This window comes from Calonectris borealis, chromosome 6, assembly GCF_964195595.1.
Source record: "Calonectris borealis chromosome 6, bCalBor7.hap1.2, whole genome shotgun sequence".
Taxonomy (NCBI): Eukaryota; Metazoa; Chordata; class Aves; order Procellariiformes; family Procellariidae; genus Calonectris; species Calonectris borealis.
In genome coordinates, this window is record NC_134317.1 from 37,963,067 (window position 1) to 37,985,139 (window position 22,073).

At 43.4% G+C, this 22,073-nt stretch overlaps 1 protein-coding gene across 2 annotated transcripts in view; it reads right to left on the reverse strand.

The window, feature by feature from the left end:
• Window positions 1–2,277, reverse strand: part of ZNF804A (zinc finger protein 804A) — a 153,857-nt gene extending 151,580 nt beyond the window's left edge. The window contains exon 1 of one of the 2 annotated variants that reach the window (XM_075153978.1): window positions 2,054–2,277. In XM_075153978.1, coding sequence (XP_075010079.1) covers window positions 2,054–2,164 — 111 coding nt within the window. In that variant the 5' untranslated portion in view covers window positions 2,165–2,277. The remainder of the gene's footprint in view (window positions 1–2,053) is intronic. The other variant, XM_075153979.1, reaches the window with a different exon arrangement.
• Between the last annotated feature and the right edge of the window lie 19,796 nt (window positions 2,278–22,073).

Here is a 22,073-nt window from a genome sequence, read left to right on the forward strand (position 1 = left end):
AAATACACTCAAACGTAAATAAAAGTCTTGACGTCTGCATATATACCATCTATCTTATAGTGAAGGACCTCATTTTGCTGTCCACAGAGCCAATATCAAGAACTCTCCCTTTTTCACCCAGTGAAAACTTTGACAGTTACGCTGCTGACTGCCCACAACAAAAGCTCTTAAAGGTAAGGTTTCTTGTGGCAAATCCACAACCAACCCTATCTTTTCTCCCCTCACATCTGTTCTATCTCACTGAAGAGCAGGGTTGAGTTAAATTTCTTTCCAGAGTAAGAGTGCTTCAAAGCCTATGCAAGATGTTTATTTGAATTTTAAGTTAACACCAGTCTTCCCAAACATATTTTGGTCACTAGTGTTTTTACCAGTAAATAAATCAATCAGGAATGTTGAGAATACAGAGCTGGTTTTTTGCCAAGGGAAAAAAAATTAAAAAGCAAGAATAAAATGCTATTGAAGCAGAATCAGTTGCAAGACAATCGCAAGATAATACACAGTCCAAAAGTTACATCATAGTATTCTTAGTCTTGCCAAATACATCTTTACTGAAATTGTTCAGTAGAAAGAAGGTGATTTATCGTGCAATTATTTAAAGCGTACCAAATATTTTTACAGTAGGTCTTGGCTTTGCAACTCTAACAGTGAAATATTACACGCATATTGCCATCTCATGGATACTACAAATACTTGTTTAAAATTCCAAGAATGTAATCTCTAACAGAAAAATATACAGAATCCACCACAAGTAAAATTGCGGTGAGATTTACAACCCGAAAGCAGGAACTTTACATTTGAAACAGTCCAAAAATCTGCCTCGGATTCTCTCGTAGTAGTTACTATTTTTATGACTTGGCTCAGACTTGCTTTAATCTCTTTATTTAGGAAGAAATTGCAAGCTTGCCAACTCTAGCAAATGTTAAGTACTTTAGTAAATTCCCCATCAATATAGGTCGTGCATTCGAGGGAACAAGAAGCGGTGAGTAAGCCCTGCTCCATCTTCTCCGAAGAGGATTTCGGAGTAAGACGGTGATGGGAGAGAGCGATAAACAACGCGGCTAAGCCCCTCTTTCAGCTCCATCCCGCTCTCCAGACATCTGCCCGCACTTTTGTTGTGCTGTGACTGAGATGCGACGTGATGCAGCTCACCCAGGCTGCTGTTACCCTACATCCCGTTTATCTGAACAGGCAGGACAGCACATGCATTGCCAATACTATCGCGTCATAACTCTTCCATTAAAGTTCAGTAACAGTAGCGAAGCGAGTCCAAACAAGTCAGCAAAAACCATAGGAAACCCAATAGAGGTAAGGATATCAAAGTATGACATGTATACATAGAAACAGCTTTAATAACCTACGCAAACTTCCAGAGTATCTGGCCAAATTGCCTAAACCCATCAATTCCTTCCAAACCCAGAGTTTTGCTTTCAAGAATAAACTTCGCAGCTGACAAACAAAAACGCGCATCGTTTCTGAAGCTATTCTCGAACAGGTGAATCCCGCTACCCGAAGCGATCAGCCCTCAGGTAACAAGTTTCTGCTCCTTTCTCCACGTTATAAACCGGGACCTGCAGCCGCCCCGGCACCAGGGTGGTGGCACCCAGACGGAGCCCTCCCGCCGAGGGACGCCCCTCGGCCGCCGCCTCCCCCAGACCCCGCGCTGAGGGCAGCGGGGCCCCGGCCCTGCGGCTTCCCGCCGAGAAGGGTCTCCGGGCTCTCCCCTCACAGCCTCGCCGCAGCCAGCCTCCGCGTCGGCAGCCCGGAAAGGACAGGCGAGCGCCTGCCCCGGGGAACACGGAGAGCCAGGGACAGCCCCCCGGCAAGAGGGGAGCCAGGGACAGCCCCCGGCAAGGAGGGGAGCCCGGCAGGCGGGAGCCGAGGGCACCGCGTCCCCGCGGCGGCCAAGGCACCATCGCCCGCGCGGAAGACCGGCCAGCACCCCGGCTGCCTGCATCGCTGGCAGCGCTCAGGCAGCGGCTTCCAGTCAGCCGGAGACGCTGCCGCGAAGAGGAGGGAAGGAGCGAGGGGGGGAGGCAAGAGAAGAAGCCATTACCAGAGTTTTGTTCCCGTTCTTGCTGAGGGGGCCTCGGAAAACTCCCTTGATGTTGCGAAAGTGCCCGTTGCTGAGGTGCGCGGAGCTGATGACAATGTAGTAGCACTCCATGGGGCCAGGGATGGGGCCGGGGCCGCCTCCCGCCAGCGGCGGGGCGCTCAGGCCGGCCTCGGCTCGGTGGGAGGGCCGGGCCCCGCGGCATGTGCGGCGCCGCCGGCCGGCTGAGGGGCGGGCTGGGGGGGGGGCGCAGCCCCTCAGGCTCGGCGCGGCGCTGGCTGCCGGGGGAGGAGCGGCGGCACGGCCGCGGCGGAGCCGTCTGAGCTGCCGCCTCTGGCAGGCATAGTATTATAGCGAGCAGCCTTGCCGGTCGGCTGCACTAAGCCAATGGCAGGGAGCCACTGGGCTGATACCGAGAGCCGTCAGAGGAGGACATCTGTCACACGCCGCCTTCACCGCCACCCACAGCCCCCACGCCCCGCTGCCCCCGCCGCGGACGGGCCGGCACCCCCCGCCGGGGCGGCGGCAGGTACGGGGGGAAGGGAGGGGCGGGGCGGGCAGACCCCTCACCCCAACCGCAGCGAGCGCCGGGGCCCCGCGGGTGCGGTGTGGCCCCCGCGGGGGGGGTGTGCCCCCCCGCAGGGGCTCCCCTCGTCCATTTGGGGCTCCTCCGGGATCGGGGGGCAGGGAGACATGCCCGGGATGCGCCGCCCCAGCCCGAAGCCGCCGCCGCTCCTCCGAGCGACCCCGCGCCCTGCCACCGCCCCCTATTTTATTATATACACATTTTCATGCCTAACTCGGCAGGCGCCTCAACCTTTGCAGGGCGGAGCCGCCCCCGCGGCCGGGTCGGTGCCGGCCGGGCTCGTCGGCAGGCTCTTGGCGGGATCGATCGCCGCCCCCGCCCGCCGCCTTCGGCCCTTCTGGCCGGTGTCGGCGTACCGGGGTGGAGCCGGTCCGTTCCCGCCCTCGGCCGGGCCGCAGCCGGCGAGCGGCCCTTCCTCCCGCCCGGCAGTCCCGACAGTGAGGGGCGTGCTGGCGAAACTTCGGGGTCAGGGCCTGTTTCGGCGAGGAGCGGCGGGGAAACGCTACGGCTGCCGCCCCCCGGGGTGCCCGCCGCCGCTGACCGGCCCTCCCGCGGCTACTCACGGCTCTGCCCGCCCGGCCCGGCAGGGCCCCGGCGGCTGCGGGGAAAAGGAGGATAGCCATGGCTCGCTGCAGGCTCTGGCGCTGCCTCTGCCAGCCCCAGCCTCAACGCACGTACAATGTACTCGCTCCGCTTTATAAAGCCCCTAGCAAACTGTGGATTAAAAACCATGAGGTACATCAGCGTGAGGTAACACACACCATGCTCCTTCACCATCACAAGCGTTTCTTTCTTTTCCTAGCTCACAAATCGGAACTCGCTGCCAGAACCAGAATTTGTCACAGTAGAAGACGTGTTTAATAAAGATACCTAAGTCCTTATTTTTCCCCTAAGAGATCTATGATACGCAGCTTTATCACGTAAGACTTGAAACACTCTTAGCTGGCTCATCTTCCAGCCTGCTTTACTCTTTATTTGGAATGCAAAAATCAAGATTTATGGGGTGAAATTCCAGTGCCAAAAGAGGGAACACCTTAGAAAATAAGCCCAGAACCATGATGTAACAGCTGGAAATGTCTCTTAGTCAGCATTTACCACTGGCAACATAATACCACCATCCTATCATCTTCTCCCCCAAAACAAAGGAAATGCTTCCAGGAAATTGGGGGGGGGGCACAAACATTTTCCTGGCAGAAATTCCTGTCTTTGCAGTTTGTACCCATGATGAAGGAAGCCCCGATTTATGAGACGTGCCTTCCTCCGATAAGCATTTTCTATCGTTACTTCCCTTCGTACACAGTGAACGGTAAATTCTGACAGCTGTCACTCATCCTTCAGCATTTTCAGTACTTATGAAAGAATCATGGAAATGACCAAAGTGGAAAGTTTTGACAGCTGAGGGATCAGAATTTGCTGCTTCTTGTTACAGCCAAAACAGAGGGTAAAAATGTACACGCACATAGTAACACTATTTTGCTGCTTATGAATACATACGTGTACATCCAGAAATAACCAGCTAGTTTATTACAGTGTAAAAATGAAGCCGATATCATAAATATTTGATAGATTTTAAGAACACGGCACATTTAAGGCCTGGTTCCAGTTTCAGACAGGATCACGGGTGCGATTCTCTAAATGTCCTAAGTTTAGGTAGGATAGAGTCATGAAAAGACAGAGAAAGAATAACAAAAATATGAAAAAAGGAAATAAAATTATGCAGTTCCTTTCTGGGAATAAATATATTCCAACTTGGACTAGAACAACAACTTTTTTCACCTTCTAAATGACAGGACCCTTCTGCCTGGGAGTGCAACTCCTCGCAGACAGTCTACTCCACGCATCCACCATTTCAAAGAACGAGAACATTTTTCTCTGAAATATTTGCACTGACCGTTTCATTACACCTCGCTGACCTGTTTAATTACACTTACTGCATTCATACACGGGCACTTTCAGGGTTGTACGGCTGCTCTCTGGCCTTTCAGAGGCGTGCAGGCACTGCTTGCACGCTCCTGGTAGAGTACAAGGACACGGGAAATGTCTTCTTGTAGCAACAGAGAAATAATCTACTCCCGAAGCTCAAGCTTGAGAGGATCAACGTGCTTTGTAACAAATGAGAGTATTTTAAACACCTTTAAAAGCTGCTATAGCTTCTGCTAATGAAGATTGTTGTCCTCCTCTATGAAAGAAGAAAAAAAACCCCACAACTAAAGACCACTTGATTCCTCCAAAACACTCTATAAAGAAATGACAAGTTGTACTAAATAGCAGCTAATAAGCAAAATGTACATTTTCTACTCCTACTTATTCTGGTTGGCCTCTTTTTTTTTTTTTTGGCTGCTTCTCCAATACTTTGCTATCTCCGGTTTTCCTTGTGTGTCTTCCTTTAATCCTTCACTGTACTTTTCCTGCCTCATTCTGTTTCTCTATTGTGATCACATAGGCTCAAGATGCTTCTTCCTCCCCAAATAGTGGTGGTGTTTTTTTTAAATCTTAATAAATTGCTAATTTCATCAGTCCCTAACCCCATGGCTCCTACATACCATCACTCTCACCTATTTCTGTCTCTGTCCCGTTCCCCTGGGTAAGTATCTGGGTTTTGAGCTGTGTATACTGCTATTTATTCAACACTCTGCCATATAATAATAATCAGTGCTGCTGATTTACTTATTCTCCCTGATTCTTCCTATTTGGAAAAATCTTCAAGGAGTTGTTCCTGTATAAAACTGCAAATATAGACTCAAGAAACAGGCTATGGATTTGAGAGACTTTCTGGAAAATCTGTGAACTAGAAGCCGGTGAACAAATTATGCTAATTCACATACATCGTATTGTACTGGTTTTCTGCCTATGACAATACTCAGTATTCTGCATTTTAATATTTAACAATATTCATTCATTCAAGAAATAGTCCTGGCATAATCCAGAAAAAAAAATTCAACAGTATAAACAATCCCCATTTGTTTAACAGCCTTTAAAGCATGGCACAGAGTATGTGTTACCAAGTGAATATATCCTGAGAAATCATTCACTCAACTGCTGAAACATATCCATCAAGGACAGACGGAAATATCTGTGCTGTAAGTCACAAGAAACTGAATTCAGCTCCCATAGCAATTCTTATTGAATTCAATAAAATTCAGTTTATCCTAAGAATATCTCCCTGTAAGTAATCTGCTGTCTGAGACACACCTTTTTACCCTTTTTATTGCTCTTTTTTTTTTTTTTTCCTTTTCACTTAGCCTTGGATGTTTTTCCCCGTTTCAGATGTCTGCCATCCTTGCATTAAGCGGAAGGAAAAATAGGAGTATCCTGTGTACCTTTTAAAGGCCATTATGGTGTAATGCATATTAGACACCATATTAGAAATGCATTCATTCATCAGCTATGGGGGTGGTGAAGCTAGAAGAAAGGAAACTGGGATGCTGTGGTAGCCTCACAGCACAGTTCCTCAGCACATCCTTCACCGTACGTGAAGAGTATCAGAGGGGGTTCCCTATTTCAACGCATGAGCTAAGTGGAGCGCTGGCATCACAAAAGCTAAGGAAAGGCAATACTGACTTATAGCCCCGCAGCATGCAGTCAAACCGCGGGCTGTACCCTGCAGCCCTCAAAAGTCACAGGGAAAGGACCACGAACGCTTAAACTAATGTTTCTGCTTGACTCCCAAAAGTAGCAACAAAGATTTATTAAAACACCCTGGTGGGTTTTTTTTCTTTTCTTTGCTCCTTCAGCCCTCCAAAGCATGTAATTTTATACCACAGCTCTGGCAAAACAGCTCCAGGAAGCAGCACTCTGGCGAGAATTGTCCCATCCCTCTTTTCACATATCCACAGCATCTCCATCTAGCCCTGAACAAATTAGTGTGAGTAAGAGACGCAAGCGCTTTTCTGCCCCTTCTCTTCCAAATTACCAATACTACCACTGTCTGCTTTAGGATACTACTGGGAAAAAAACCTTTCTGTTGTTATTGAATCAAATACACTATTCTCTGTATCTTCCCTTCTTAATGTTTATGCCACAGAATTTCCCCAACAGCTCATGCACATTCCTTTTTTTCTTCCCTAATCTCTCCCTAACAAAAAAAGAAGAAAAAAATTGCAAATGATACTCTTGAGTATGAGGTGACATCAACAAGTAACTGATGTACCACAAAAGCATTAAATAGCAGGAGACTTTTACAAGGTCCAGCCAAGGTAAAAGAACCCTCTGCAAAAGCAACTGCTGCCCGTTTCAGACGCTGAAAACGCAATTCACTCTGCTATGTTAAACGCCGTCTCACAAGCAAATCCTCCATCACGCACACTTGAAGAGTGGCTCTACGTGAAAAGCAAATGGAGCCAGCGACTGCTAAATGAATCCTGAGAACAATCAGGGATGGAATTAGAGTTTCCCAGCACCCACTCAACCCAAACATCCAAGTCAAAACCAAAGAGAATAAATGAAATCAAATTATGAAAAATCATATGACAAAAATTGAGTCATATGATCTCACCAGTGTCAATACCTCCATTTTTCACAACTGACTGCTATATGAAATCCTCTTCAGCTTCACTTCTGTAACAATCCAGCACAACAGTGCAAGGAACAATCTTTCAGGGACAGCATGGAAAAACTCAGTAAAAAAATATACCCCTCCATACATCCAAAAGGAAGTGCAGAAGGACCACAGAATGGGTGCACTTCCGCAGCGCCACCAGCCAAAACTCCCTAAAATCCAGCAGGCAGGTTACATAGCTAGCACAGAATTAAAGCCAACGAGACGTTAACTCCATAAGCAATATCCAAAGAGGTTTCAAGCAGCCCTTCAGGGTCTTGTACTTTTCTGGAAAGGGAGTTGACTGCATAATGAGCACCAAGTTTTAATTTTCACCAATTAAAATTTTTCACTTAATTTTCACCAGCTAAAACTTACTTTGTTAAAGAATACAACACTTCAAAGATCCTTAAGAAATGAAAGGCTTTTAACCAAAATAAATGAGGCATCAAGAGAAAACCTGGTAAAAAAAGCAAGTTAGTGATTAAATAGGAAAACAGTACATTTTGAGATCTAGGAGAGCAGATGGGTTGTGGCCATTTATCAGAAGCAGATTACTTTCCTTGCCAACATCCACACAACTTTTTCCAGAGTTAAAAGATGAGGAGTCTAAAGAACTGATCAAAAGTCTTCCACAGTCAATAGGAAGCTTCACCTTTAGCGAGCTTGGGCTTATTTACTGAAGTAAGCAGGTATTTCCATAGGAAGAAGTCCTGAAGTTCCCATCGGGACCTGGCATTAACTCCAAGCTTTTCCACTGGGTGGTGGTAATGAGATCAAGAAGTTGAGGAGAACTGATAACAGAACAACTCAGAAGAGAGAAGAACACAACCAGTGTTCATGTATTCATTCATGTATTCATTCATTCTGTCTCCCTCTATGTATGCATACGTATTTTTCTGTGCGTGAACATGTATACCTACCTATGTGTACATACGCAACACTGGAAATTTATATATTTTATATATATGCCACAGTAATGAAAGGATGAATAAAATGGTTTCTAAAAATCTTTCAAGAGATGAAACAAAACATTTTAAAAAATTTTTTTAAGTGCTAGCCTCTAATCTTAAACACTGCTTCATAAGCATTCAGTTCAACAAGGTAATTTTCTCAATGTAAAAGAGAGCTGGGGTGATGCTGATGACAGGTCAGAAAGTAGCGCTACATTATTCCTGAATGAGCCAATGAGAGACCCACTGGGGAAAAAAACTCCAGTGGTTAATATTTTAATACATTTCATTGTGTTCAATATATGACACACTATTATGGCTTCCTTTTTCATGTGATCTGTAATAGTCACAGAAAAGAAGGGAAATGAAATTAAAAATGATGTGTTTACTTCCCTAATATTACACATTTCAGTGAGATCCAATTTTTAGAATGGGAACGTTTGGCAGCATCTGAGAATCAACCCCCTTTGCAATATTTATGGTTACAACCTCCCAATTTAAGACACCATAAATCACATCAGGCATTAATTGGTTCACTTTCACAGGGCGCTTGTTCTAACAATACCAGAACACAGCAGAATATAAAGTACATGCTGGGGAAGGATATTTCTAATATTGTATAAGATGACAGATTGCCATGTACAATTTAGATCGTACCCCTTTACACCACAGCTTATATAAGGAGCAGGTAATAGCTACATACGTATATAATCAAAGAGTTTGTTTTAAACCTTCAGCAGGAGTGAGGTTGGTGATAACTAAGGCAGTCCTAGCTCTACCCCGTGGACCCTGCGCATTAGAGCGCACGACGCGCGTTGTCAGCAGCACTGCAAGGCTTGCGTGGGAAAACGAAGCAAGATCCAGAGGCTGTCAGAGCCTCACGTCTACATTGGTTTACTGTTCTGCACCGAAGCTTCATCTCCCGATTTTATCGGAATAGACTTTTCTGGTTAATTTACCTTTTTTACCGTACAGCTCAAAATGGCTGTACAACTCCTTGCAGGAATATGTGTGAGCTGCATGATACATCATCATCATAATTTTAAAACCTCACAATTTTTATAACGTACGATTTAAATACAGGTAGATATGTGCAGTACGGTAATAGTCTTGAAGGACTCATTATGGTCCTCCTGAGTGGTGCTTAACACCATCAACTTACTGTGTGAAAGGCCCTGTTTAGTCATTAGAACAGTTATATTTTTTTCCTAAATAACTAATGAGTTACCAATCTGTCTGCTGTAGCGAAAGAATATAATTGCAAATAGGCATGTTAAAAATACTCTCAAAAGAGTTTAATTCAACTTTCAAAATACTAATAACTTCTGTGCTTAATTAAAGATAGCCATATCAAAATAGCCCTGAGCATATTATAGATTACTAGCCTGAAAAAATTTCATTATAAGAAACAAAGTCAGTATTGTTCTAAAAATAGATTTCCAAAGCCCAGCATATCATTTTTGGCATTTTGACAATTAAAAAATGTCTACATAATTCATTTAATTAAGTAAAAACTTACTCATTAGCTCAAGCTATATAAATCATGCTAAGTTTTATCTAAATGTACATTTTCTTGGGTATCTGTAAAACCTGTGTAATCAGAAGACAAGGCAGAATACTATTAATAGCAATATCAAGACAACTGCCATGGGTAAGCTGAAAATCTGTGCCCAAGCAGCAACACGAGCAGTTGTTTTTTCATCCAATTTTTGAGTTGCCTTGGAGTTATATTGCTTTTGTATTGCTGAACCCTGAATTAACAGTTCTTCTTGTCTCCACGATGGGAGGATGAAGTATTGTTACTTTTAATGACTACACATTAATTTAATTAAAATAGTAAGAATTCTGACCTCATTTATTGATTATTTGAGTGGAAAAAGGTTTAGGTAGTTTCAAGATTTTTCTGCCCTACAGCTATGTTCACATGGCCCTTTAGACCAGCAGTTCCTGGTGGTAAGTAGATGGGTAGGGCCACCAAAAATAAACCTTCTCCAGTTTTAAGAGACCATCTTCCACTTCCTTCTTTGCATAATTGTGACACAGTGTATGCATATATATATAGTTAGGAGCTTAATTTTCCACTTTCATTATTGCTATGTACACTCCAATGTAACTTGACATACTTCTGTAACTGTGTATTAAGCTTTCTCCACACAAAACTGAATTTAACACAGGATATCTATATCTACACGCAAAATAATGCATATTTGCTTTTACAGAATTCCAACATTGACACCTCCTAAATATATTAAATTACCCTTGAACTAACCTTAACGTTGGCATTCCCATTAGAACCAATGACCCTAATGCATTTGAAATGCAAAAAGTAAGAGGAAAAGAAAGTATAAAATATTGTAAAAGTCAAAACAAAAATAAGACTCAACTATTCCCTGGGAACCAGTATGCTGTATACTTTTTACAGGAAAATGCATTTACTGTAAAACAAAAACATTAAAACAAAACAAAACATGCAGAAGAAAAAAGAAAAAGACCATCTGCACTCAAATTCTCACAACTCTAGAAGAAATAAGATATGTTTAAACCTGCTGATCTGGGGCTAGTTCGAAATCAAGAAAACAAAAAACCCAACAAAGAAGCCCCAACCCTACTTCTTTTGAAGCAGATCTTGAGATTTGTACCTTGTATTTATTAAGCCTGTAGACTCAGCCACCGCCAGTGTGGTCCCTCTGTCCCAGCTGTCTAAACTTGCCACTTTTAAATGTCTTCACTGCTACGCTTTCGTCAGCTTGAAATCCCCATCAATTATGTGACCTAACACTGAAATCAAGTGATCTTCAAGCTTTTCTCTTCCTCTTTACAAATACTCATGCACGACTGCAAGACACTGAAGTCCCTACATCCCTGTAGCTTCTGCTGGTAAAGCTTTATTGTCATTAATTCTCGAACATAAATTGATTCCTTGAGCTTCCTAGTCATTTTTGTACATTTTCTCTAAATTCCCTCCGCTCACTTTCCAGAGCAGAAAATTCTCTTATAAAAGTGTATTTATATCCAAATGACCAAAAGTGTAATCTACTTGCAGGCAGATTATATTTAAAGATCATCTCTTAAAGACGGCAATTTAAGTTCTTCGGCTGGATATTCATCTCCATTATGCCCTCCATTACGTATGTTCTTTTCAGAAAGCAAAACATGGATTAGCTTCGTAATAACACCATAAAGGTTGAAAAGCAGGACCTGTAACAAAATTGTCTCGTTGAGAGGCTTCAAGAATAAAAATAACGTTCAGGCAATGGCCACTGCAAAACGAGACTGACTATAAACACGCGGGGCAGACGCCTACCTCTACGTCGCTGCGCCTTGGTAGTCTCCTTCATCCTCCCTGCTCTACAGCTGTAGAGGTTCTGCGGCAAGCACTGGCGCCGAGACTGCAGCCTGCCGCGCGCTCTCCCTTCGGGGCTGGCGAGCCCGTCCTGTCTTTCACACCGCCATCGCAGACTCCCCACATCCGCAATTTGCTTTCCTCGTTGCTTAATTTTCAGGACAGGCAATTCTTTGACTGTAACTGATGCTTCATTTTGCAAAATATGTTTTCCTATAATTTCTCATCTGCAGTTTACTCACCCTGCGTATGAGGAAGTAAGGAGAAAGTTGAGAGGAAACCAAAACTATTTGTATTAATTTATTAGCAGGAAGCCAATTTTTGCTCAATATTGCAGCCGTGTATTTTGGATTTAACAGAACATTCCTCGAACTGAAGCCTAGCAGCAAAGTAAGTGGATTTTGGACAAAGCATTTTCTGACCTCAGGAAAACAGCAGCAGGAAACCAACTCCAGTGGTCAAAATTGGATCATAATGATGAAAAACCCTGAGTGTTTCTGGTCTCTAAACTGCTACTCTACAGAGTGATAAGAGACATCATATAGAACCTTATCAGGATTTAATTTCCTAGCAGAAATGAGGAAGGAATGTGCAAACCCCCTCTTATGTGATCTAACGTTAGATTGCAGTACACAATAAAAATATCTTAACAACGGGCATATACCTAAGGAAGATAAAATTCCATCTTTTCTTCCTGAAGAAGCTTCCTACATACAAATCCATTTAAAAATAGCGTATTTCTGGTTTGCTGTGCATGACTGTCTTCTTCAGGAAATGTTTTTTGGCAAAATCTGCTCACAGTTACTGTATCTTTTCAGTGCTTCTGTAATGGTATCTCGTAGAACGCTCTTAGTATACGAGATTTATGAATGAAACATGTCAAAGTGTACATAGTACAAAAACATCATTGATAAATTTCTTTGTAATTTAATTCTTAACTGTAGTCTAACTGTATCATAAAGGGTCTATACTACAGGCCACCACCGCTATACGAAATATCTCTGTTTTGTATGTATTTGTACATGCATCTTCTCCGTGTCATTCTGCATCTCCTCACTGACTCTTGCATCCTAAGTTATATGTTAAAATTCCCCCACATTTTATTACATTTCTAAGCTCTACCAACTACAAGGTTATTTCCAGATCAACTCAGATTTTGAAAGGGCTCACTGTGAGTAAATTTTACCACAAATTTTATGCTTCTCATATTGCGATATATTTACTGCAGGGACAATACAAAATATGTTTACAAATGATGCAGGCATGTTCAGCATCCGTGCATGGCCTCTGGGAAGAGTGGAGACAAGCAGCGCTCTGAATTTGCGAGTACTTCCTCCGCATTATTAAGATGAGCGGCTGTAGGAAATGAGGGCTCCCTCCCTCAGCTTCATCGTTTTTTCTGTCCTGCAGATTTTGCAGTTTCACTTCCTAGGGTTTCTAATCTAATTCTGAGATTAAAATCTAAAATAATCGTTACAACAGCCAGAATGGAATTATTTACTACTGTACTGTACTGTAACGTGTGCTGTTCTCATTTTACAGCACTACTAGTACCTATAATAGGAATAGTTTTCTACGGTCATTTTATATTTTCGTTAGGTAAATTAAAAAATGCTAATTATTAATAAAATGCAGTAACATATGTATTCCTGAACACACCAAGGCTGTGTCCATCCTGTTTTAACAATTTCCGAGTCCTACCTGCCATGCTTCCAAAAAAAAAAAAAAAAAAAAAATTTCACAAAAAGCATTTATAGTATATAATCATCAGATCGCTTCCTAAAAGTGGCTCAGAGAAGGGTTGGTTGGTTTTTATTTTTCCTCTGCACATCTACTGGATGATGAAGCAGATCGCCTTCCCACATTTATCTCCAGTACGTCTCCTGCGTCAGCCCGTTATGTGACTCTGCAAAGCGTAGTATATATCTTGGTTGTGTGCCAAGTCTGCTCGGGAAGCCAGACTTTCAACCAGCTCTTCATGCCACAACCAAAATCATCCGACCGATACGCAGCAGACTATACTGTTAAATACATCTTGGTGTGAAAAAGCTTCAGCTAAGGAAGTTTCAGCAAAGCCTGACCTTTCCCTGGACATACTTCAAGACTTACCGTAACGTTCTGTTCCAATAATAGAAACTCCCCAAATGAATAAGCAAATATTTAAATTTTACAGATATCACCCTAAGGAAAATTTTAAGTTAAACATAAATGGCACGATTACCTAATGGGCATAAGCAAAATGTTAGGAAAGCGGAGTGTTTGCATAAAACAGCTACAATTAATTTTTCATTTAATTTTTTTCTCAAATATAACATGCTTCTGGAGAGCATACTTAGTGAACATACTCGTGGTTCCAGGCCCACACAGTATTTTAATTCCATAAGGTGCGTGGGAGGCTTTTTTAAATCCACATAATTTTGTGGTGGTGGTGGTTTTTTTTTTTTTAACATGTTAAATTATTATCATCAGATGGAGGGGAAATTAAACATTCTGAATGTGTTAAAAGCCTCAGTCGTCTTGACTCCTATTACCAACTGCTAACTACTGCTAAAACTCATCCGTTTTTGGAACATGAACAACCTTGATAACATCAGATGAAGACAAAATAAAAATAGAGCTTTGGCAAAGCCTGTGAACTGAGTTCCGGTGTTTCAGAACACCGTGTGAAGCTCTTGATTGCCTTCGCAGATGTAACTCACTACATTAATATTGTAGCTAACTCACTTCCTAACTTTCCTAAGAGCAGCCAGAACTACGGTCATGCTGGAAAAAAGGGGAACTAAATAAAATCCAGGCGATGTAAACAGCTGGGATTTGTTTTTTCCTGATGGATAACGAGGAAGACTAAGCTGACAGGAAAGGTTTTGTGAAAATTATTCCTGAACAGCCTTATATCTAGTTTTCCTTTCTTTTTGGCACATTATATACGTTAAGTTTCCTCCTCTTTCCTTTTCCTGAGAGAGGAGGGTAAAAGCAATCTTCTTCATTGCCTTAATTATTTGGCTTTTAAGATGACTGGAATTAAAAAACATCCTGTATGTTTTCTTTCTTCATATAGTCCTTATTTTGACATATAGTCCTGTATATAGCATTTGGATTTTATCACTATTCAGACATGCGGTAATAAAGATGCTTAATGAGCAGCAAGCTCGGTTTTTGCTGTCTGGGTCCTGTTGACACGACATGACCGTGCATCTGACGCATCGAGAAGAGGTCCCTGGGGCACAGCCCTACGCAGCAGGGGAAATTCTGGGCTGTAGAATAGGACGGCGCTGTCTTCACCCTGCACGTCTCTGCAGGACGTGTTGATACATACAAGGTGGCAACCGCGTTTTCTGCAATCCCTCCAGCGGTATTCAGAGCAAACGTGTCCTGCGCAGACCTTCAGTAGGACGACGCGACTCCCATCACCTTCTCGTCACAAAGCGCACGGCTGAAAAACTCCGCTTCGCAAGTAGGCCTGGCTGAGCTCGCAAGCCCCCCGCTCCAGGTATTCCGGCTCCTGTCCTCAGCGCCCGCATCCGTCTGTCTGCTTGCCCGGCGGCAACGCGCTGATAAAGCCTCTGCCAGCCCACGAGCTCATAGGGGTGCTCCAATGAGGAGCATGCCGGTGCTCTATGGCATCGCACCAAGGTGCAGTGTCACAGGGGTGATGTCATGACACGGCAGATTATTACATACGCGATACGTACATGACCGCTTTTTCCCCTTTCACAGATGAAGAGCTGCCGGAGGTCAGGCAAACGAACGGGGAAGGCAGCAGGAGGTCCTTGTGTTTCCAGACCACGCTGGGCGGTGGGAGAGGAGACGTCCCTGGGAGGAGCGATGCTGGGAGAGCGCTGCGGGCTCCAGCCAGCGAGCGGCACCGCCCGAAGCAGCGCAAGCATCCCCGTCGTCCACCAAGGGGGTCCCTCCTGCCCCCCAGGCTCCAGCTGAAGAACAACTGCACAGATGGCTGGCTCTTCTGTGGCTGCCACAGCCTGACAGCAGGCACGCGACGTCTCGGCCCGCCCAAGCTCCTCAGCTGCGTTCTTGTGTATAAACATGTTAAAAACAGTGAACATCAGCAACGTCAGTGACAACATCAGCGAGAAGCAGATGTAGAGTTATATGTAGAGAAGAGTAATTTATGCTGATGCAGGTACAATAAAAACCATTCCGGTATGTCTTACGTAAAATCCTTTACGAGCCAAAGTCCTACCAGGTCTGGAAAAGCACGTACGTGGTGTCAGCAGAGGGTCCATCACTCAGATGTGGTGCTTCACAGGGTGAAGCAGCAGCCACGATCTGCCATTCTGCTTTCTGCTGCTGTGGAAAACAGGGCAGGGATCCATCACGGCATTTGTTATCCCTTCCTCCTTCCTCTTTGACTATTTTTGATTATTTTTACTGATTTGTCCTCTCTCCACGGGTACGGGCGTACGGGTGCCATTCTGCTGATGAAGGGAGCTCTGCAGCTGCTCTCTGTGGCGACTGAACGGGCAGCTAGTGCAGGACAGAGAACCCAAGTGGCTGGGGCTCCATATGGAGAACATATAGGCGTGGGTACTGGTGCGTGCATGCAGCAGATCAGCTGGGACAACGCGCCCAGCGCGCGGTTACAGTCAATACGTGCTACAGAGGAGCAAGCACGGATACGACTGGGAAATGCCGCTTGGCCGGAGCCCCCAGGAACTCCGATCAAATGATATGTAAGGGCCCCGCCAGCTAAAACAAGGTGAGAGCGAGGGGCCGTTTTAAAGATCAAAAATGCACCTCAATGCCAATCCGTTCTAGCAGAGGCTCTTGACCAGCAGCACGGTTCTGTTTTCCCTGCCTTTAAATTTCCATGATGCCATGTTGATTTTGCAACACTGAATCTCATACCTTGAGAGCAGTCCCTTAGAGAACAGTTGTTCTAGCTGTAAGTTAGTACAAATACTAACAGAAAGCAAATTCATACCGCAATTTACATATTTCTAAAAACATAATCGTTGCATGATCAATGTTATTTAGGGTACTTTACTAATAGCTTTTATTTGGTAGAGCTTTATGCAAGTCTTTTTGCTACAAGGTGAAAAGAGATAATAGATATTTTTTAAAACCATGGAATACTTTAAACGTTAAGAACCACCAAAGACCCTGGATTAATTCAATTTCAGATTAAAAAAACAAAGTCCTAAATGTCCGGTGATCTCACTGCAGTCATAAATATCTGGAAGTTGTGTAATTATTTAATGCTTTCCTCTGTTTGTAATCCTCTTACAACAGAAGCACATTCTCCAGAGATCATTGGCTTACTGTGTACCTAAGGAAATTACGCTACAGTTGAATTATGGTAAATATATTTCATTCCCCCTAGGAGTGGGTAGTGAAAGTGCTTAAGTTCAAATGAAAGCTAAATTAAAAATAATAAAAAAGTTATTTAATTCCCTAACATATATAGTCAGGTCCTTACACAGCTTTGCAGGAACGTATCCTCACAACCAGTGTAGAAAACAAAGTATATAGAGCATATATGTTTATTTTTGTTATGGATGTTAAATCCATTTTCAAATCCTACCATTAAACAATCATCTTCCATTCAATAGCCATGTATTCGCTGAAGTTCTTTAAATAATAGATTTTAAAACTAAAGTAAAATAAGCAATATGCAGCATCTACTGATATCCATCTGTATCCTATATTACCACACAAAGCATAAGGTACAACTCGGCAACAGTAGAGATCTTTCCATTGGAACTGGGTAAACATAGAGTGCTTCGGCTACAGACTTTACCTTCCCTTTACCAATTTAATTTAATTTCACCATGATTTTGATGTAGTTCCCAGATGCGGGTGGTTTTGTTGTTTTTTTAAATCCTATAAGGTCTAATAGGAACCAAATTTTTCACGTTTCTTTTAAACAACATTTTTTTTTCTTTTACAACATTTTGAGTATTACAGTAGGAATAGTTTTGCTGTTGCTGGTTTTGCCTTCGCTACGTTGCAATTTAATGATCCATAAAGACGTTGAGGCCATACTTCTGGAAGGGGCTCTCACATCCTTAGATGTACACCACTGAGTGGTCCTAATGAAGTCAACAAGACCACCAATCTACACCAGTGGAGGTAAGTCAGTCTTACAACCTCGAAAAGGAGTTTGCTGAAACCGAGATACATAGATGCAAATCTACGGTAATAGACAGAATCGGAAACTGGGGAGCTGAATGGCTTTGCTGACTGCTTTACAATCAAGATTAAATCAGAGGTTGTCTAGGAACAAGGGTATCTGCTTCATTGACAGAGTATGGTACATCAGAAAGCAATTAAGTCAAAGCCTTAGAGTTTATTTTTGTTTAAACTGCCGTCAGTACCAGCCATCGACCAGTAACAGCACTAAAATAGAAAGCAAGCAGTGTCACTGTTGTGCAAGAAAAATGACCCAGCAAAGGTCAGGAAATGCGCTGTAGAGGGAAGACGGCTAGGCACGGGCATCGGTTATTTAGGGATTCTGCCGGGCCTGCCGCCCGCAACAACAAGAACAAATCCGTCCACCGTGTTTTCAGACATGAGCTACCTGCAACAACATCTCAGTAGTTTCAAACTTCGCTAAAGAGTTTAGCTTAATTACTCTGATATTCCTCCTTCTTGGCAGGCAGAGCTAGACAAAGCCTGGCTAAGCACTAACCTTACGGCAAAGGGCTGGCTCCTGGCTCCGTAACAGGGTGTCCAGCGTCCTCGCTTCTCGCTAACAAGAGGGCTTAGAGGTGAAAAGCTCCATCAAGCAGCTGAAATGCTTGAAAGCACCACTGCTGCTATTCAATCTCCTTCCAGTTCAGATACTCTTGCAGGCCACAAACGACGACACGTTATTTCTTGTGGTCCGTGCTGGGACCCTACAAGTCCCTGAAAAGCCTCTTGCTCGAGCGCGCTGCCACAGGCTTGCTGCGTCCTCCTGCTCTTGGACTTAATCAGGACTACAGCGTATGTTTCTACAAGGGAGCCTCCATTATTCAGCTGAGATAAATATATATATACATACATACGTATTTTGTACATACACGATAGATACCTATTGCAGAACTTTCACCCCCAGGGAATGCATAAAATATTAATACTTTTATAATGTATCATTGGATTGTAACATATAATTTTGTAAAGTGTCATACTATGCTTATCATACTAAAAAGTTATAGACAAGAGAATCTGAGGAATATAAAAAGCCTAGTCATTCACTCTCACAGAAGAGCTCTCATTTTATACCACACAACAGATCCAAAATAATACGTGGACGCCTGCAAACATGGGCAGGGAAAGTCCAAAGCACTTTTGATCGGCATGGGGATAAGCTGCTGGCCAAGGAACTCCCTGCTCATGCTGGTAACTTCCCCTGCCATGTTCCCCATGGCTGATTTTCACAAGTAGGAGTAAAACAGAATCATGCAAGCTGTGACACTGCCTAAAAAATAAATCTTTGCGTTCAATTGACAAAATGAGTCAAACAGCAATATCATCAGGACCGCGATGCAGCTCAGTCGCCTTCCCAAAGGGCAGCAGAATCTACTCAAGAACCACACTCAAAGAAAAGCAGTTACTGTTGGCGAAATGTGTGTTTAATGGCAAATAGCGCCAGGTTGTGTGAGCTGGTAGGGCCGCAATGACACACGTTAATGCTGTATCAACTTAAACCCCACGAGGTTCTGGAACAATAGCTCTGGGTGACGAAGGAGTCTTCTTTATACACTACTGAAATCACATGAAAGGAAAAAGGAAAAGGAAAGGCAAATAGGTTACAAACACATCTGAAAAGGAAATTTAATGGGTGAAATTCACTCTTCTTTCTCCTTTCACCACTTCTTGCCAGTTCATTGTTCACCTTTTGCCTACCATAAATGGCCTCGGTCTTTCACACCCTCTGAACAAGCCATTTCTAGCTACCACTTCACTGTGCTTTGTTGAGTTATTTTAATGCAAAACCTCCCTAGTTATCACAAGGCTGTTTTCCATATAAAATTAAACCGATTGGCTAGTCAATACTTAGAAGCAGCAGAACAACTGTGTGAAGAGCAAGGTATTGTTCTGTAGTCCGCTCTTTGTTTTTACTGAACAGGACAGCTTGCACTGCTCTCCCCCAGGGTACTTGCAAACAAGCAAACCCCCTCCTAGATCATCTCCTGATGCTGAAGTACAGGAAGTTTACAAACACTAAACAGACTTCATGGAGAATGGATGAACAATATCCCAGTGGGCATCTAACCAACACACTTCATTCCCAGTTCTCAGTGTTACTGCAATGACTGCTGTTGCAATTATAGGGTTGCAAATGGATTCACAAGCAAACATGGTCACATTTGTGATAAACGGTGCTATTGGGGGTAACATAACATATAAAAAAAGCTAAAATTTAAAAACCATCTTGCCATGTACCTAAGAAGTCATACAATGCTAATGCAGAAAGACATACAACTTTTTCCCCGCTTTTTCCGTTACGCGCTCTTAACGTAATTCTTTCCTCTGTTCCTTCTAACGTACAAACCTATTTCCCAATCACACAGCATCTGCATTTCATCCCTTGCTAACCCACACGTTGCAAAAGAGATTAGAACTTGTGCACACTATGTTTGCATCATGATACTTATATGCCAGAGGTATTTAGGGGAGAATGGAGAGAGCTGAAGGGGCAAATGTGCAGTATTTTCATACACTCTGAATGAAATCACTACTGAGTAGAAAAACTGCTGAAAACACGATCTGACGAAAAACACGAGAAACAAGGAAGGGGGTTAAATGGGTTTTGTTTGTGGCATATCCAGGTGAACACTTTAAAAAAAGGCAGCTGTAAAAGCCAAACCCATACATACAATTTTTCCAGGCAATTCGTTCTCAAATCTGCCTTCATTCTTTTCCAGTAATTTCACAGAAAAAATCATGTGCATCCAGAATGAATAATCAAAAGTTACAAATAGGGTATGGAGTCAGACGAGAGACACTTTTTGCAGGAATGAGTGCCACATCAAGGAGCTGCAGAAGCACTCCAATCAATCAAGTCTCGACTTCTGACTTGGAAACCTGCGACTCAAATCTTTCTCCTTCTTTCAATGTAAAAGAAACTAGGGAAAACAAGGAGGTCTTTTACTGGCAGATTTCCAGCCCTTTTCTCCAGCAGGGAAATCTGAACGACCCTGAAACGCCGTGTAAGAGGTCTGCGTACAGAAAGCTGATGTATCGTTCCGAACGCAGGAAGCCCTGTTGTATAGTTCCCCGGATCAGCCGGTGAGTGCGGATCAGCATATGCTTTTTTTTGTCTCGCCTAACAAGACAGAGTCAGGATTGACAGGCTCAGCCTAAACTTGTCCACTTACAGTGCCCCAGGCCTACGGAGCAACTAAGCTATTAGCTGACTGATGGACAGGAGACTTGTCTGAATCCCGCTTTTCTCCTTGAGGGATTATATATTTTGGTATAGTTGCCCTTTGACTGTATCTTTATTTTCTCCATCTGATCAGGGCTGTCTTTGCTAAAACAGGCATCCTTTCTTTGACTTTCAATAGAATAATATTCAGCAATAATGTATAAAGCGAGGCTTTATAAAGCAATCGCTTCGACTGTACAATCTCTAACATCAGAAGTTATCACAATTTCCTCTTCTCATTCCCTTTCTTCTCGCTACAGAAGTCCAAATTTGCATCTTTTACAAAGAGAGATTCTCCCGCAGGATTATCCGGGAAGAGAGAGAAATTCTCCGCAGAGAGCGTCCTTCGTGCTGGTGACCACTCCACCATCTGCGACTCGCTATTGCCCCACCTCTGCAAGATCTGATTGCCCTTGCTATCAGGGATACCCTACGTTATACAGGAGGCATCCCTTTATTCTGTCACTCTTTGCTTGTCCAGAGTAGACGCCAAGTAACAACAGATACTGCGTGCACCTACAATACCTGAATTTCACGTCTACGCAGTGCTCTGATGCCATCTGGGAGCACTGCTCCTCTGCAAAGCTCTTCAACCCCAATGGAAAATATGGGGGGTTTAGTAATGATCAATAGCTTCTGCTTTTTATTTGCATCAAAAGCACATATACTATATTTCATGTCGAACGTAACAGTTTTTCCTTCTGTTCAGTGAACGGATCATAACAAATCAGCTGTAAACCTTTACAGCCAGCAGATGTAAGTGTGCTTTCTCTCTGATTGAGCTGTATCTGTGTGCCATGAAAGTACAACCTGTTCTCCTCCTGTCTCTCACAAATCTTGAAAATAAAGTGGTATCAGCTGCTTCGGAACAAACAACAACAGCATTCATTTTTTCTCAGACAAATATAACTTGTACGCTGCTGATAATGTTTTCCCACTTTTTTTATCCTATTGTCATCTCTCAGCATAAAAGAACCTCAAATGCGATATGGATAACGTAGGAGAGAAGAAGTATCCATCACCACTTACCAGTGGTAAGGAGCTAAGGAGAAGAGGCTAAGTGATCGAAAGCATCGCAAACCAAGCCACACCTTGGTTAAAGGGGAAAAAAAAAAATCAACCACCTGAAATCCCTTCTCAGACCAAATTCTCTCCATCCCAAGGGTTTCGTCTACCACGTATGCCCACGCACACCCTCAGAAGCCAAAATCGTCTGCTCTTCCCTTTCTGT